The sequence below is a fragment of the Phyllostomus hastatus genome, unplaced genomic scaffold (assembly GCF_019186645.2).
Source record: "Phyllostomus hastatus isolate PE091 unplaced genomic scaffold, TTU_PhHast_1.1 phas_contig_34, whole genome shotgun sequence".
Classification (NCBI taxonomy): Eukaryota; Metazoa; Chordata; class Mammalia; order Chiroptera; family Phyllostomidae; genus Phyllostomus; species Phyllostomus hastatus.
Window position 1 is genome coordinate 51,965,195 of NW_025333857.1, and position 16,858 is coordinate 51,982,052.

The 16,858-nt window shown below is 47.0% G+C and overlaps 1 protein-coding gene across 2 annotated transcripts in view; it reads right to left on the bottom strand.

Annotated features, from left to right (window-relative positions):
* Window positions 1–1,654: 1,654 nt before the first annotated feature.
* The window catches only part of GRIN3A (glutamate ionotropic receptor NMDA type subunit 3A), a 161,096-nt gene continuing 145,892 nt past the window's right edge, over window positions 1,655–16,858 (bottom strand). For both annotated transcript variants that reach the window (XM_045840920.1, XM_045840919.1), the window contains 3 exons: window positions 11,549–11,713; window positions 10,432–10,508; window positions 1,655–5,907 (listed from right to left, as the gene is read on the bottom strand). In XM_045840920.1, coding sequence (XP_045696876.1) covers window positions 5,568–5,907; window positions 10,432–10,508; window positions 11,549–11,713 — 582 coding nt within the window. In that variant the 3' untranslated portion in view covers window positions 1,655–5,567. The remainder of the gene's footprint in view (window positions 5,908–10,431; window positions 10,509–11,548; window positions 11,714–16,858) is intronic.

The window sequence follows — 16,858 nt, forward strand, 5'->3', positions numbered from 1 at the left end:
ACCTCCACCTTGTTTTATCTGGCCTGGCACCTTGTTTCTACTGGGTGGCAGCGCTGAGCTCTCGCCTAACTGTTAACAAGTAGTTACTTTTATACAGCCCTAAAATTACATTCGGCCCTTTGAAGGCAACCGTGAGGCTGATATGGCCCCCGGTGTAAATGAGTTTGAGACCCCTGCTCTGGTCTTTGGGATCCAAATCAAAGTTAACACAGTGATCTTGCCTCTCTGCTTTTCTCTTTCCAGTCCTTATAACTTACCCACCCACCTTGTGCTTTATATTTCTGTCCTACTTGATGTGCCTAAGTTACCTGATTGCCGTGGTTTCCCAACTCTGGGGCTTTGCATAGGTTTCTTTTACCTGGGCTGCCTATTACCCTCCATCACACACACACACGTGCACGAAAGTGATTTCTTTGTTCCCATAGTACCTGGTGTGCATTTCTTTATCAGAGTAGAGGCCACGTTGTTTTGCCAGTTTGTGCCTCCCCAGCAGACTCGGGTTCCATAGGATTGGAATCAGCTTTTGTATCTTTCTATCTCCAGCAGCTAGCCCCGACGCCTGGCTAAAGTCATCCAACGAACCAATGAACGATGCAAAACATCCTTGGGTCATTTGGCGGTTGAATTAGGTTAGAGTAGGGTTATATTTTTATGAGACTTGACTTGTGTATATTCCAAAAGAATGTGTGTGAAGAACGCACCCAGCCAGCAGATTCGGGATGAGTTTGTGAGAGCCAGGGTGGCCTGAGCTGTCAGAGACAGCAGGGCGCCTGAGACTGCAGGATTTGCAGCTGTGTCTATGCCAGATCTTGGTTGGACTAGGAAGCAAAAAGAGGGGCTTAAAACTATTTCTGTGAGACTCAGGGGCTGTTAAGTTGAGTGGACCAATGCAGGCGCAGTTACCACATCAGATTCCCTCTCTGTGGAGCTGGGAGCCAGGCCGAGGCCTCAGACACAGGCAATTAGCAGAAAGACTAAGGGGGAGTTTGAGGAAGAAGAATCCTGACAGTGCCGTATGGCTGTTCTGGAAACTGTACTGCCTGCATAGAGTCTCTGCTGCTGCTGTTACAAACTGGCTGGCCTTAGGCCATGTTCAGCGTTTCCCCGATCCTTAGTTTTTCTCTCTGTAAACTAGAGGTCTAGTGTGTCTGCTCCAGACTAGGCCCAGAGTACACGTGTCATGAGGTTATAAGGAGGATTACGGGAGGTGACGATCTATAAAATAAGTGGTCGACAAATGTTAGCTCTTACGGTATTGTCTGTTTATAGGTTTCGAAAAGGACAGATTGAGAGGAGGCCCCTGAGGTTAGAGACCACACCTGTCTCATTCACCATTGTGTCTCCAGCCCTTCACACGTAAATACAAGCTGTTTAGCCCACGTTTGTTGAATTACTAAATGAGGGTGGGTAGGGCAGAGTTTTTCAGACCTCTATTAATAGCGTGGCTTTTCCTGAAAGTCTCTCACAGACGAAGCCACCTCCGTTCTACTTCTTCATGCCTGGGCTCTGAGTTTTCTGAGCAGATTTTGTGCCACTTTGGATTATACCCAGGAAGTCAGCACAGATCATAGTACCAGTGGCCCCCAGTCAGGAAGGCGCTGCGACCACATCAACATCTGAATCCCCCAGGACAATGCCAGCAGTCCACTGGAAGTGAAGTTTCTATCTGAACATTTATTCCACAGTCATAGAAACTGAAGATGGAAAAGATGTGAGGACATCTAGTCCATCCACGTGGTTGTACAAGAAAAGTGGCTGGAGCAAAACAGCCCGGTCACGTCATGCTCACAAGACGGCATTTCAGTTCTTCCCGCAGCGGAGTGATCGCAAACACGTTAGAATGAAGACACAGTGCAAACAACACTCATTACAAATCTTAAGAAAATACTTTTAAGTACATTATTTTCATAAAACGATTAGGGACTAAACTAAAAGGAGAATGAGGGAATCCGGGATAAGATGGATGGTGTCAGGGGGTGAAGAAAGGAGCAACAAAACAGCGAAGAATAGTGAAGGGGTTTTGATGACTAGGAAGATTCTTCTGAAGACTGCTTGCTTGGATTTCCTGGTTTGCTCATCAAAAATCCGAGTTGGGAGGAAGAGAGGCTCTAAAGTACTTTCTTTCCCCTCCTTTATCCACACCCAGGAGAGCTCACTAGCTGCAAGGCCGAGCAGACCCAGCACCAACATCGAGAAGCCCCTCATTGCCCACGTGACAAAGCTCTGTTCTCCTCGGCAGCTGCGCCACTTACACTTCTCTGGTTGGCACAGAAGCAGCAGGTCCTGTATAGGGTTTGTGCAACAGCAAGATCCAACAGTGGAGAGTCACCTCCAGGCACATTACAGACCTCGACTGATAGGGTCCCTGTGGCTGCCTCATTTGTCTGTCCCAGTTCTTCCTCCAGCTTGGCTTTAACTGTTGGAGGAATCCCCTGTCCTCTCCCTTGAGGCATCCATGCTCTGGGGCCCTGACTATTATTTACATGAACCCATCTGTTCTAATGTGCTCAGTCATACTTTACTGTGGGCTTCCAGTGCCAGGAATTCTGCCTTGGAAAACAGGGCCGGGGGCATGAGACACAATCATGTCACATTCTAGATTTCCCAGCACCAGAGCTCAGACCAGAATGGCCTTCCTCATCTCATGAGTAGCAGCCCACAAGAGGAGGCAAGGTTGCAGCATCCTCGGCATCCTTCCTCACCACAATACCACCTCCACCTGAGGACTTCTGAGCTTGGTGTTTTTTGAGCCAGAGGGGAGCTTAGAGAACAGAGGTGGGGCAAAAGAGAAAGGAAGGTTTTCAAAGGACCTACCATCTCATGGAATCTTTTTACAAAACACAACATACTGTTTCACAAATTGCAAAAACACTGTTCAATCACTACCGATAAAAATAACCATTGCTACTTAACATGAAGACAGCTTCATTTCACCACAAGCAATTAAGCTTTGTTTTTCTTTATCCTGAACCAGGAGGCATTTCAAGCAGTGTTGATAGCAGCAAGCCTGCTTTCAGCCCCTGCTGCTTCTTGCCTCATCCTGGCCACGGTTTTGGCCAAGTAGTTCCCCAGAGGGTACTGGAGGAGCTGTGCACTGGTCATCCAGCTCGTGGAGAGGCAGGGTGGTCTGGGATGTTATCACCACTGCTCAGAATGCCTTAGTAGAGAAGCTTAAGGTAAACCCGATATACAAAAAATCCAAACTTACAAAACAGATACATTAAGGGATAATTCATTGCATTACAAAAGGATTCTTTACAAAAGAATTCACCTCTGGGTTCCTTTAAGTAGCCAGCTTCTCAAGTACAGTCAGGAGATGAGTTATAAAAGTGTCCACGAACAACGTTAGGAGCATGGCTGTTCCGTGAGTTGAGGTACGCCTGTACACGAGCCTTCCAGGCTGCTCAGAGGGCAGGGGTGCGCGGAGCACTGTGGCAGAGTCTCTGCGGCATCCTTAGCTGTGGCAGATGGCGAGGGTGGGGCAGCTGAGGAGCATAATCTTTCAAAGGCAGTTGCAAACCTTCCTCTGGGCCTGGGGTGAGAACGTGGGAGGATAGGGCATTTCAAAGCAGATGTCCTTCCTCTTTCCAGGCTCACCTGTTCCCTCCCTGCTGAACTGTTTCATCTGTGAGGTCGATGAAGTTTACCTTTAGAACCCTCCCACCTCCCTCAGTATCCCTGTGCCTACAGCCACCCCTGGGTTCTCTCAGACAATTAACTAACTGCTGAAGTGTTACCTAATTACAGCTTAGGGGGTTATCTTTCCTTGGGAGCCTGGGTAGCTCTTGTTGGGAATGCAGGGGCTCCATTCAAAAGTAGGCTGTGCCTTTGCAGCATCGGGAGCTGTTGCAGGGCCCCGGGGCTTGGCACAGTGCTGCCAACTCATGGCAGGCCTGCAGATGGACTGGGGCACAGCAAAGAGTACTGAGAAGATAAAGCAAACAATTGAAAAGCAAGGAAGTCTAGTCCTCAATGGTGCCTGGGACTGGGAGGGCCTGTACAGAAAGTGGATGAATCAGCAGGTACTCGTGGAAGTTTTAAAAAACTCAAAAAAGCTCTTCTTGCTTCTCCCACTGCCTGGAACAGTCACGCTTCTTGAACAGTGTTTCTTGAAGGGTGATTTTTGAACCACATGGGTCAGGCACCTGGGAGCTCACCTCCAGTCTCTCCCCTGGCCCCCACCCACTGTCTAGGGAAGAGTCCTGTCAATCAGCATTTTGACGAGTCCCTGGATGATTCCTGTCTACACTAACATTGGGAACTGAAGTTCCGTAGTTCCCAGAGCCCTTTGCCTTCCTGTGTGTCCGAGCAGCTGTCCAGTGGGAAAGGGATGTCTAGGCAGAGGGGTGCCACGTGACCAACAGCAATCTTTAAGGGCATTAGATGGGGCCTGGGAGGGAATCAGAGGGACCAAATCTGTTCGTAGCTCCTCAGAGGAAAGTGGGTGTGAGGCTGGGAGACTGACTTGGTTGTTATCAAGACAGGTATGAGAAGCACAGGGCACATTTCTGAATGGTGGAGCCTGTGATGTTCACAAGCTTGAGGTTCACTTTTGGGATGTTTTGATCCAAGAGATAGGTGACTCCTGACCCGAAAATGGCCTCGTATGGGGTTTGCGAAACATTTTCACTGAACCCACAGTTGTGGTAAGCACGGATATTCCGGTGTCGTCCTCGGGCCACGCCATTGTTTTGTTTCCCCCTCTCTCCCTTTTACAAAAGGCACACACTGCAGTGGAGATGCTCAGTTAGATTACAAGTACAGTCCTGTTCATTTCTTAGCCGAATTGCTTTTCCGGCCCAGAGCTTTTGTTCTAAAAGCAAGGTGTATATTTTTAACGCCTCTTTGGCCCGCCCTCTCTTCCTACTTGCCACATCCCTGTCCCCTTTCATAGTGGCATGTAAACAGGTTCCCACTAAATGTTAATCAGGACGGTGTCAGAGAGCTAGGACGTTCTCAGAATCACGGCTCTTACCCAATCCGATCCGTCCTTGCCTGCTATAATACTAATGAGTTCAGGTGATGTTTTTAAGCACCCACTTCCCTGTCCTTAGTTTCTCTAGCTCTGACCCCATTCCTCATTCAGAATGCAGGAACAAATCTAGACTGGGGAGTTGTATCAAAATCCACAACCCTGGATAGTCCTGTTCTATACTGAGAATGAAGCTGACAACCTAGTAAGACACGGGTCTGGCTAACAGTTCTTTTTATCTCTTGTTGTTAGTGCTGAGGAAGGGTTAAAAACCAGAAATAGTACTGTGGCACCCGGTGAAAAGGTTAACAGGAGCTGGGCTTGTCTGGTAGTTCACAAATCCCTTATGCTGTGCTCACTCCTGACTAATTTGAGATTCCTGCTCTGAAAGGCTGTTACCCTGGAGACCTAGGGAGTGAGCTTGGGAAGAGCTGCTGCTGCTGCCTTTTAGGCTGGGGAGCATGGACTTGACCTCTAAGAAGACCTAGACCTCAGAGTCCCCACACCTTTGTCAGTGGTTACAAAAGAGCATTACAAAGTGTCTCAAGGGCTCAGAGGAAGGCCAGGAACCGACAAAGGGGAGGGGCGGCGTCAGCTAGGACTCATGAGTCCGTTTTGTCCGTTGATACTCTTCTAGCTCCGTTTTCCTGCTCACGGCCAGCTGCAGCTCCTGCTGGATCACCTGAATCTGCTTCTCCAGCTCTGAGAGCTCCTGCATCACTGAGTTCCGCGCCCGGTGTACAGAGTCTGCTTTCCCGTTGGTGGTCAGTGAGGCAGGGAGCTCTCTTCTCCTCGGAGGGAGAGGGATGTCCTGGTGGGTCCCGACACCCAGCTGGTTTTGTCCTCCCTCCTCACTGAAGATGTATTTTCGTTGGTTGTCATGACTCTGGTTGGAAGTATTCCACACGGAGAGCTGACGGGGTCCCACGTTGGACCTGGGAAACAAAGAGGCACTGTAGGTTGATCTCCCACTCTGCAGCTCTCAAAGGGCCATTCCCCATCTGTTAGCCCTTTCATGTGTGAGTGATATGGAGCCGGCACATAATTCGGAGATGCAGGAACAAAGCCATGGGCGGACTGCCTGCTAGCTGCTGTCATGGGGATGAAAGGAGCCAATATAGTTCTTTTCAACTGAAGTTCAAGGTCTTGTCAAGTCTTATGCTGCCCTAAAACTGGAATGGATGTATCCTCTGCAGAGCTAGTGGACCAGGGCATGGCCCATTCTTACATTAAGAACCTTAGATGCCCCTTTATTCCCATCCTGCTGGGAAGGCTCAGAAATCAGCACTGCCTTGAAACATTCTGTGGCTAGAAAGATGGTGCCTCAGTAAAAGTAGGAATTGGTTTATTCAGCTGCTGGACTCTGAGCATGAGCCTGATCATGGATACTATAACATGGCTCATCTTTGGTCTCATAGGACCACCCCGATGCTCACTTCTTCAGCAGTCTGAGGAGAATAAAAGCATACAAGCTACAAGCCACAGGTTTCAGCAAAGTCTCCCATTAGAGGCAAGCCTTGATGTGGGCTGAGACTGACAGCTCAGTTTTGAAGCTTAACAACAACAACAGAGCGCACAAGAAAGCCTCAAGATCTTGCCAGGATAATGAAAGTCAAATAGAGATAGATTCGCAATCCTCTGTTGGGCTTGGGTCGAACTACCCACCACCAGCTCAGAGAGACAGCTGTGGACAGCCAGAGGGTTACTGAGGGCCAGGTACAGGAGGTGGAGGGAGGATCTGGTTTCTGAAATACACTTTGACAGTTGGATGCAATGAGAAGAGTTTCTTGCTACAAGAACAGATGAGAGCCCAGTCTGCAAAGTCACCAATTTCTTCTAGCCTTATGGAACAAGGAGAGGGAGGAGGAGGGGGATTATGACCACTTTTGCAATCTCCCACAGGGCCAGACAAAACAGAAACACTCTATTAGGTCTTTGTGTCTTGGTCTGCATCCATATAATGAAGGAAGATTTTATTCCTGGACTCTTACTTGCCAGGAAGAGAAGGGGAGGGGTCAGGGGAGGGATAGTATGTCTTGATTCAGTTACACGGATGAGAACTAAACCACAAGGATTTCCTGGGATTACTCTATTTCATTTTTCCCTGTGACAGATGGCAAAAGTGGTCACAATCCTTTGTTCTTCCTCATCCATGCCCCTCTGTAATGCGACTTTGCAGGTCATCCTTACCAAGGGGATTCAAAAGGGGAAGTCTGTTTTCCCTTCCCTATGAATTTAGTCTGTTCTCATGACTGTTTTGGGCAACAGAAAGTGGCAGAAGTGGCAGGTGGCAGTTTTAAGCCTAAACTTTTAAGAACATCACACACGTCTACTCTCTCTTAGAACCTGCTGCTGCAAGGCGAGCAAGTCCAGACTAGTGTGCCAGACGATAACAGACCATGTGGAGAGAGTCCCCAGCCCGCCCAGGTCACCCAGCTGAGGACCCATTATAGACCGGCCAGCCCTGAGCAGCCTCCCTGCACCTGTAAGCTGGCTGCAGACATATGAGCCAATGTAGCCAAGGTCAGCCAAGTCTGGCCCAGCTCAGGCAAATGCCCAGCTGACCCACAGATTGATAAGCAGCTCCCCATTGTTTCAAACATTAACTATCGAGGTAATTTCTCACACGGTAAAAACGAACTGATATATGCCCCAAGCCATTAAAACACACAACCACATTCCAACCACCCTGTCATTCTGTAACATTTCTCATAGTTTCAGTCTCGTGTAAATGAGCAGGGGGTACCAGAGCCTGGCTTCCATGTGTCCTGGGCTGGGTAAAAATTCTACAATGAGCCCACTTATAGCTCTCCTGGCTTTGTACCTGGATCAATGATGGGGTTACAATTTCCCTTCTAGCCTTTAATTGTTCACTTCTGCTTAAAGTTTTGAACTCATTTCCCACTGAGTTTGAATAATTTCAAAACAATCTTATTTGTGGTGTGTGTTATATGGTTTATAATTTTTGTGTATCTAAGAGTGACAGGAAAGGGAAAAGGTGAGTGCACTGGAAATCCAGGGGGGCAAAGGATACCAAAAGTTACATGAAATCACATGTTAAATAAACTGAGGGCTATGTATAGTCTCTTACAATCGCTACTTTTTTCTCTGCTTTAAATAAAAAAGGAGCAACATCAACTTTCATACCATGACTCAAAGTTTCTCCTAGCCTTTCCTCAAACCTGAATGTTAGTAATTGACTCATTTATCTATTGCTTTATTCACTCAACAAATATGGGGCACATAGGAGGGATGTCAAGTTGTGGCAGGCATGTGCATTTGCAAAGACACTTCCAAAGAAGAAAGAGGAAAGTTTTCAAGCTGACAGGACTAACTCTAGTCCCATAGGATGATTGACAATGGGATGGGGAAAACCATGGAGTAGGGGGCATTACCTTTCACGTTTTCTTGGACTGTACAGGCAACCACAGAAATCAGGTAAGTGGATTTAGCTAATCTAGTTGTCTCTAGAGCTTTGTACACATATCTGGAAATAAAATGTAGATGAGTAAGCAAAAGCTGGGTTCCACGATGAACTCTAGTATTGCAAGTGCTCTGATAACGGACAGGCGGCTCCAGGCCACCTGGGCATGCCAGACGCCGGATGCTGATCGTCAGACTTGGTGTCTGATTGGGAGGAATGGCTGTGGTACACTGCTGCTCTCCACAGTGTTTAGGCTGTGCTTTGTACCAAGTCTTTCTCAGCCTTGGAGTGTAATGTGACCAGTGGATAAACTATACTTAACACGAAAAAGAAGTCAAGCAAGCTTCCGCAGAGCAGTTGCAAACATGGAGGTCTGAGGCTCCCCTAGACCATCCAGAAGAGACGTGACAGCTGTGGGACCTTGGGCACTTGCTGCGTTTGACAGGTTCCAGGTGGGAGTTGGGCTGTAAGCAGGTGGCACAGGAAATGTGGACCCAACCCGAGCCACAGGGCTTTGTTCTGCCTTAGTTCCTTCTCCAAATAAGGGGTTCTGGAAGGGAATTTGCCAGGGAAAGTGGCTAAGTTGAGGGAAAGACGCATTTGGTTCTCAATTTAGGCCAAAGAGATGTGTTTTGGACTCACATCACAGTTGGAGTGGGGCTCCCTGGGCTTCCTGTTTCTATTACGGCTGGAAAACAAATGCTTTGTCATTAGGAGATGATGTCTTTGCTGCTGTGACTTCTTGTGTTCCTCTGGTTAAACATTTATGTAAAAAATAATTACAGAAAAAATATATGTAACATGACATAGAGCAGCTGGGACCTGATTAGCCTACAGCTCGTCGCTGACAGGGCTGCCGGCTATGATACAGGGAGACCACAGCCTGAGCGGCGGATGGGGGGTGGTGGGGGGGATGTCTGCTCATCGACTGCAAAGAGGCTTTAAGAGATAGTGGAAGGGATTCTGACAAGCTAGATGCAAACTGGAGAGAAGGGGATCCCGGCAGTGCCCGGGGAGGTTCAAACAAGAAAAACAAACAACGGTTTTCATCCCTTTTCCCTTTTCCTCTATTAGAGAAGTGTGAATGTCAGGTTTCAAAGTTACCCAGAAAGCCAAGCTTTGAGCCTAGGATCTGCCCTGGATGACAGTAGCTTGGAGGTGATGCCCGAAGCAGAGGCCCCTGGGCATGTGGAGGAGCCAGGGGGGGCCGCCTTCAGCAGCCACGCCAGGAGCCAGACCCAGATGCTTCCGACATCTTTGGCTACCATGAATGAACAGGTGACCTTCATCCGCAGGCTAGATGTGGGCAGGGGGTGAAGTTCTAATTTTCAAATGTCTTCTGTGCATTTAGTGCTTGTTACTTCCTGGTAATGAGCTCCTCTTTTCTGGGGAGTTTGTAGTAAGAGTGCCAGGAAATGAATTAAGCAGAACACATCTGTTGTCTATTCTGCCTTTTCCTAGGAGTGCTGCAGTGGAGTGGGGAGAGGAAACATGTCCGAAACGCAATATTGCATGAAATTGATTACCTGCAGGGTTCATGAGCTGTCTTACATGTATTTTTTACACAAGAGTGATTACTAAGATAGCTTTGTTTTCAGGGCTTTACATGTATTATCTCATTTAATTCTCACAGCATCTCTACGGAATAGGTACTGTTTTTATCTCAATTTCACACGCGGGCACTGTGGCATGGAGAAGTTAAATGATGTGCCCAAGGCCACACCTGGTGTCAGTGTCGGAGGCAGGATTTGGATCCAGCGGCTTCACTGTAGGGACCACACCTGAGCTTTTACCCGCGACAAATATTGCCTAGGCTGCCTTTCGGTGTTGGTGTATGTCCAGACCTGTTCTTTGTCTGTTCTATTTCTACTTGAAGTCACACAGACTTTTTACTGATTGTGTTTATCAACAGCGGGGGCATAATTTGATCTGAATTATTTATACATAATTTTCCTGTTGAACACGAAGTCTCAGTTTTACCTCTAAACTTTTACATGAACAAATTTGAAGACACTTAGCACTGGCTTCTTCTTACCTCTTTGCCACACGCTTAGTCTTGAAACGCGGCTTCTTTTCCTCTGCAAATGATGTATTTAGTGCTCTGTGTAATCTCTGGTGGAAAGAACAGAGTCACACATAGAGATCATTAGAAACACACAGTCAGGGACAAAGTTCTGCCTGCAATTTAATAGTGTATCTTGTCGCTACAAACCTTGGCCTCTTTAAACAAACTTCCAGGGATGCCCGAAAAGAGATCAACATTCAGTCCCAAATCCCAACAGAACAAGAATTATAAGTTATTATTCTATCCGGAGGGAAAAAATAATTTGATAGGAAGCTTAGTGATGCCCTGGGTTGTAAAAAGGTACATGACATAAAGAAGAGCTGGCGTGACTGAGGTGTGGCAAAAGGCCCAGTGCATTTGCTAACGATGTGTTAAAAAAAAAAAAAAGCCTGAGCTTCCTAGCAGCCAAAACAAAAAAGGAAAGAAGAGCATTTGAGAATGAAAGTAATAACATTAACACACAATGAAGATCAGTTGTCTGCAGAATTTTCCTTAAAAAAAACCAAATTCTTCCTAGGATGAAGGTGGGAAAAACAGGGTTCAAGTGTAACTGAACCAATACAAGTTACCTAGAAAAAAATGTACTGCTATAACAAAGCGGCAAAGCCGATGACTGGGGCAGAAGTGGCCCCATTTTCTGGACCACTGAAAAAATGCAGAGAGAACAAGGGTCAGTGGGTCCAGAGGGAATCAGGGACTTGAAGCTCATTGAATGGGTTCCAATTTTGGCAAGGAAAGAATCTATAGAAAAGAGACCTTTCGTGTCCTCTCTTCAGATTGTCCCTATTCGACAAAACCAGGTTAAAAACAATTCTGTTGCTTTCATTGTGAGCAGCAGTGGAGGGTTATATGAAAGGAAGGGGCTTTGAGCAGAAAGTGAATTAATGGGATAGAGGAAGCTGTGTCTTGTACACTGAGGGTGTCTGCACCACCCTAGTTCTCGTGGTAACTTGTCATTGGTCAGTCTGACTTGGGGCTCTGCAGGATTCTCCCACTACTGGGAATTCTGACGTTTAAGAACATTGGAGCAAAAATAAATAAATAAATAAATAAACGAACACTGGAGCGAGGCACCTGGGGCACGCACCTGACTGGTGTGGAGCCAGTACTGCAGCCTAGATTTGTTCTTGATTCGTGGAAGCAGCAGCCTGTACACTATGTGCTCACCAATGGCCGTCAAGATGGACAGACCCAATCCTGCGCACAGCAGCACGAAGAGTCCCGAGAAGTGTTTGATGCCCATTTGCAGAGTCTGGGGCAAAACAGAAAAGGAAAGGCCATGAGCACGATGCTCCCCTTGGGCCCACGTTGCTCTTTCTCAGGTGCAGATGCTTCTTTTCTAGACCCAGAGGATGCAGGAGACTGTGCCTTCCCGTGTGCTCTGTAGAGCTCCCTGTGAAAGGAATGCAGCCCAGAATGAGGCCACCCCAGTGCCTGGGGGACCACTCCCATACAGTCCTAGTGCAGGAACGACCCCTGGGCTGGTGCAGAGACCCCAAGTCGGGACCACGCTGCAGTTTCCAGCGAGAGGCTGATGGGGACTCCGATGAAAGAAACAATTTAATATGTGAAAACACTGACTAGTTAGTTATCAAGAAACGAACCTCTCTCAGGGACACAGAATGGGTAGGTTTCAGGGGAAAAGATGATGAAATCAATAATTTGAAATTTAGGTCTAGCAGGGAACATGGGCATCAACTACTTCAATGTGCCCCTTTTACAGATGAGGAACCCAGGACCAGAGAAGTGGGTTCTAGGTCCCCAAATCAGTCAGCTATGGAGGAGGGAGAGATGGGACCTGGGATTTATTGACTGCCTGCTCTTTTGCACTGAGACAGGTATGGTAACTGCAACTGATAGTTGAGAAAACTGATGTCCCTGCAGCTTTGAAGTGACAACGTTGGTCTGCAAGCCCATGTTTGTGTCGTTCCTGGGCCTGGGCTCTGCCGCAGACGCAGCAACAACAGTTACAACAACTAAGTGGGCAGGCACTTCACCGAGGGGTTTACATGGGATATCTAAGAACACTTGTGAGTTCTCTACGGAGCAGGTGTTACTCAGTCATTGACATTGACAACGAGTTGATCCTGTAGAAGGAAGGACATGTGATCTGTTGAGTGCCTGCCTACTATGTGCCAGGCACTCTTCAAAGTACCACAGGATAGAGATAGGAGGGTTCTGTCCTTGCCTTTCGTCAGCTTGAATCTCGGGAGGGAGCGAACATGTATATCCCATGCCCCCTGGGTTTTGGGGAGAAGCTGACTCATGCGATAAGATTTAGAGTAAGAGGGGCAGGTGGAACAGTAAGCGTTCTAAGCTTGTGGTGCGGAAACAAAACAGGAAAGACATGACCCCCTGGCACAGTGATGTAGGGCTTGTGAAATAGACTGTGGCTCAGGGGCAGGGTGCACGAGGCCTGTGTCATGAGGGAGAAGCTAGGACACTGGGTGAGCCCTCAGATGCCAATGCTAAGGAGGAGCCTGGGTGTCATTCCTTTGCTGCAGGCTTTTGGTCATCATCATCATCATCGTCCATCTTTATTTAACACAGTACGTGGGAAGCACAGTTCTGAGCTCTTTACCAATGCAGCAGCTTGTTTAATACTCATAACAACCCATCAGGTAGATAGGTGCTGTTACTACCTCCACCTTGTTGGTGAGGAAACTTAGGAACAAGAGTCTAAGGCCACATAACTAGTAAAGGTTAGAACTGAGGTTTGAGCCCAGGCAGTCCGGTTCCAGAGCCTACACTCATAACCACATCATTGACTGATGTGGGTGATCCTCCCATCCTTGTGAAGGGATTTTCCTTTCTTTCATCCTCCTCACCTCCACTCCCAGTCCTGGAGACAGAGCCAGCCAGGCATGGTTCAGGCCTGGCTAGACCTCCTGGGTATTCTGGGAAGTGTATCTCGGGGGCAGAGTTCAAAGGCAGAGCTTGGAGGTCTCAGGCATTGGTGGAGGCCAGGGCATGGAATCTCATTTCCCCCATGACGCTACTTTAGGCCGTGGCTCTGGCTCAAAGACAGGCGCTAGGATCCCTGGTGAACTAACAGCTGCAGGTGAGCAGGGGCGTAGAACAGACACCAGGTCCAGGAAACTGGGACACAGGTAGGAAGAGTAGGCAGACCGCCTGAGAAGGCAGGTGGAAGCCCCGTCCTAGACAACAATGCATGCTGGGCTAGGATAGGGTAAGGAGGTGTACTGGGCCCTGTGGGCTACACAGGTGCTAGAGTTTTCCTGGAGCATCTCTCTACAGGTGGTAAACAAGGTCTAACCTTGACCTCCAGAAAGCACTTACAAATGTGTTTGGAAATAACTTTTGGCCTGGACCTGCTGTAACATATACAGGATCTAGCTATCGCAGAAGGGTTCAATGTGTTATTACTGCTATGGATGAAGAGCAAACTGAGGCAATTCACCTTGGCCTTCAACATAAACATCATCCACCATTTGGCAAAACGCTAAACAGACTGACACTGTTTTTATAAGGCTCTGCCAGGATGAGGAAGAAAAATGTAACTTATAGTGGGTCATCTTGCTTTTATTTATTTACTCATTTATTATTTTCATTATTTTTAACTGAAGTTATTGGGGTGACATTGGTTAATAAAATTATGTACGTTTTCAGGGGTACAAGTCTATAATACATCGTCTGTATATTGTGCTGTGTGTGCACCACCCCAAGTCAAGTCTTCCGTCACCATTTATCCCCTGTGCCTGCTCCCCTACCTACCTCTCCCCGCTCCCCTTTCCCTCTGCTAATCCCCACGAATCACCTGTTTTCTTGTGCATAACAATAGTCTTGTTTTCCTCTTGTTACCTCAACAACAAACAGGCTGTATGCAGTTTATTTTACACATCTCTTTCTTTAAATTTCTGTTATTTATACCCACACACTAACAGACAAATAAAAGAATCAATAGTTACTTTTTTAAAAATTGGGCATCTAATATGTGTTCCAGGTACCAGTGGGGTACTATGATCTTATAATAACCCTGTACGTTAAACATCATTATCCCCATTTCACATCTGAGGAAACTGAGACTCACAGAGATTAATGACCTAACCCAGGATCCCACCGGTAACCAACAGGAAGCCAGGCTGTGCATCCAGGTCCATCTGAGGCCAAAACCCACACAGCCTTTCAAATGCACATGGTTTACAGATCCCTTGCTAGCTGCACTCTGTCTGTTCCCTATAACAACTTGCAAACATTTTTATTCACAGCTCAGCATCCTAATTGAAAACCCACTATAATCTGCCTGTGAGTGCCCATAGAAATGTCTAAATTGTGTCTGCGCCTGAGAGATAAGACATACAGCTGCAGCTGTGACTCGGCTGCTCATCCCCGAGGACCACAGGGTCAGTGTGCCGTGCATCGGTTATGCGCACCTGCCCCAGGTTGTCACATGAGCACTGGTTTTCAAATGAGATGGAACTGGTTCGACTTGACATGTATCATTGGTGAGAGGAAGAAGAAGGAGAGGAGCAATGAATATTCAATGTCAAATCTGTAAAATAAATTTAAGTGAGGCAGACAAAATGATGATTGCAGTTGTGACATGAGAGGAAACATCACATTCAGATTTGCAATCAAAGCCCAGACTCATGTCATCAAGAGCTGCATAAATGGAAGCAAAGAGATGCAAACAAAAGTATGCTTTTCATTTTCTCCATCGCTTCACTTGCAGCTTCATCTGATAGCTCTCAGCCACACACTCCTGAGGTCCCTGGTGTCGAGGAGACAAGACTATCCCAGGGTTTAGCCAGGGAGAGGTATCAGTCATTTATGGTTTCCCTTTGTCCTTCACAAGCTCGCTGCAGCTCACCCAATCTCAGATAACTCTTTAAACAATAAGTAACCATTCAGCCATGACCAGTGTGGCTCAGTAGGTTGGGTGTCATCCTACAAAGTGAAAAGTTGCCGGTTCTATTCCCTGTCAGGGAACATGCCTGGGTTGTGGGTTCCGTCCTCAGTTGGGGGCAACCAATCAATGTCTCTCTCACATCAATAAGGCTTCTCTCCCTGACTCCCTTCTCTCTAAAAATAAATAAATAACATCTAAAAAAAGGAACCATTAAAAAATTGCCTTCTTTGCTCATTTTATTTTGCTCAATGTTATTTATACTTATGTTTCTTTAACACTTTATTTTATGGTTCATTTAGAGTAGTACATGTGCATTGCACTGCGGAGGGAAAGTATGCTCTGTATACCGAACCTATGAATACCCAGCGATTATGCACTAAAAAAAAACGGTGTCTTAACTGCTTTGTGCTATGCAGAAGTCCTTGGTAGACTGCCCCACAGGACAACCCCTGCATTGTGCATGAGACATTAAACACCTAAAAGGTGCCTAAGAGTGTTTTAGTGATATTTAGGGAAGCTGGTTGGGTTTTAGTGGAAGTGAGAGTGCTTTATTGCTTTTCCCATCTAAAGTAATGGAAAGGACCCCACCATCTGGATATTCAATAGCTAACACATTTTCTGGAACAAACGAGATTCAGATAAAGGGAGGTGCCTGTACTGTCAAATGCTCTGAGGGGACTCTGTCCATATCATCACATCTTCCACTGACAGGTGGAGGCTGGGACCGCCAATTTTGTTGCCACCCAGACCTTGCTTTGAATCCTGCTCAGATGTACACACTGGAAACATCGGACAGCTGGTTAGACAACTGGCTAGTCCTCAAACCTCCAGCAGGATGTGTGGTTTTAAAGTATTTCACTCATCATGTGTCTTAGATGTTACTGGCTAAGTCCTGTGAACTAAGCCTGCCTAGCTCCCAATGCACATCTCCCCCAATGCATAGCACCTACTCAGTTTCTCTGGTCCTCTAAAGAGTCCTCCACTACTTTCAGTTCCCATTCTCTTTCCCTGACCTGCTCCAACAGGCGTTCGTCCCTACCCATTACCTAAACAATGCCCATCGAAGCCATCCATGACCTTCACATCGCCAGATCCACTAGTCAGTTTTCATCTTATTATGTATCAGCCTGGACACTGTTGATTATTTAATCTTCTTTGATATATTTTCTTCACTGTTTTTGGGATGCCTCTCTTTTCGTTATACACCAGTCTTGTTTTCTGGTTTCTCCCCATCTTTCTGAACATGAAACATGGGCGGGCCTTCAGTGACCTAGCTGCACTCACTTTCTTATCCAGACTTGTGGCTTCAAATGCCACCTGTGTGCCAAGGACTTCCAAGTTTGTATCTTACCCAACTCCCGACTCAGCCTCTCTATAGGAATATCTAATAGACATCTCAACCTTAACGCATCAAAATAAACTCCTAACTTCTCTCCTGAAATCTGCTCCACACACGGTCTTTCCTGTTTTAACACATCTCCATCCTTGTACTTGCTCAGGCCAGAGACCTGAGAGCCAACCTTGACT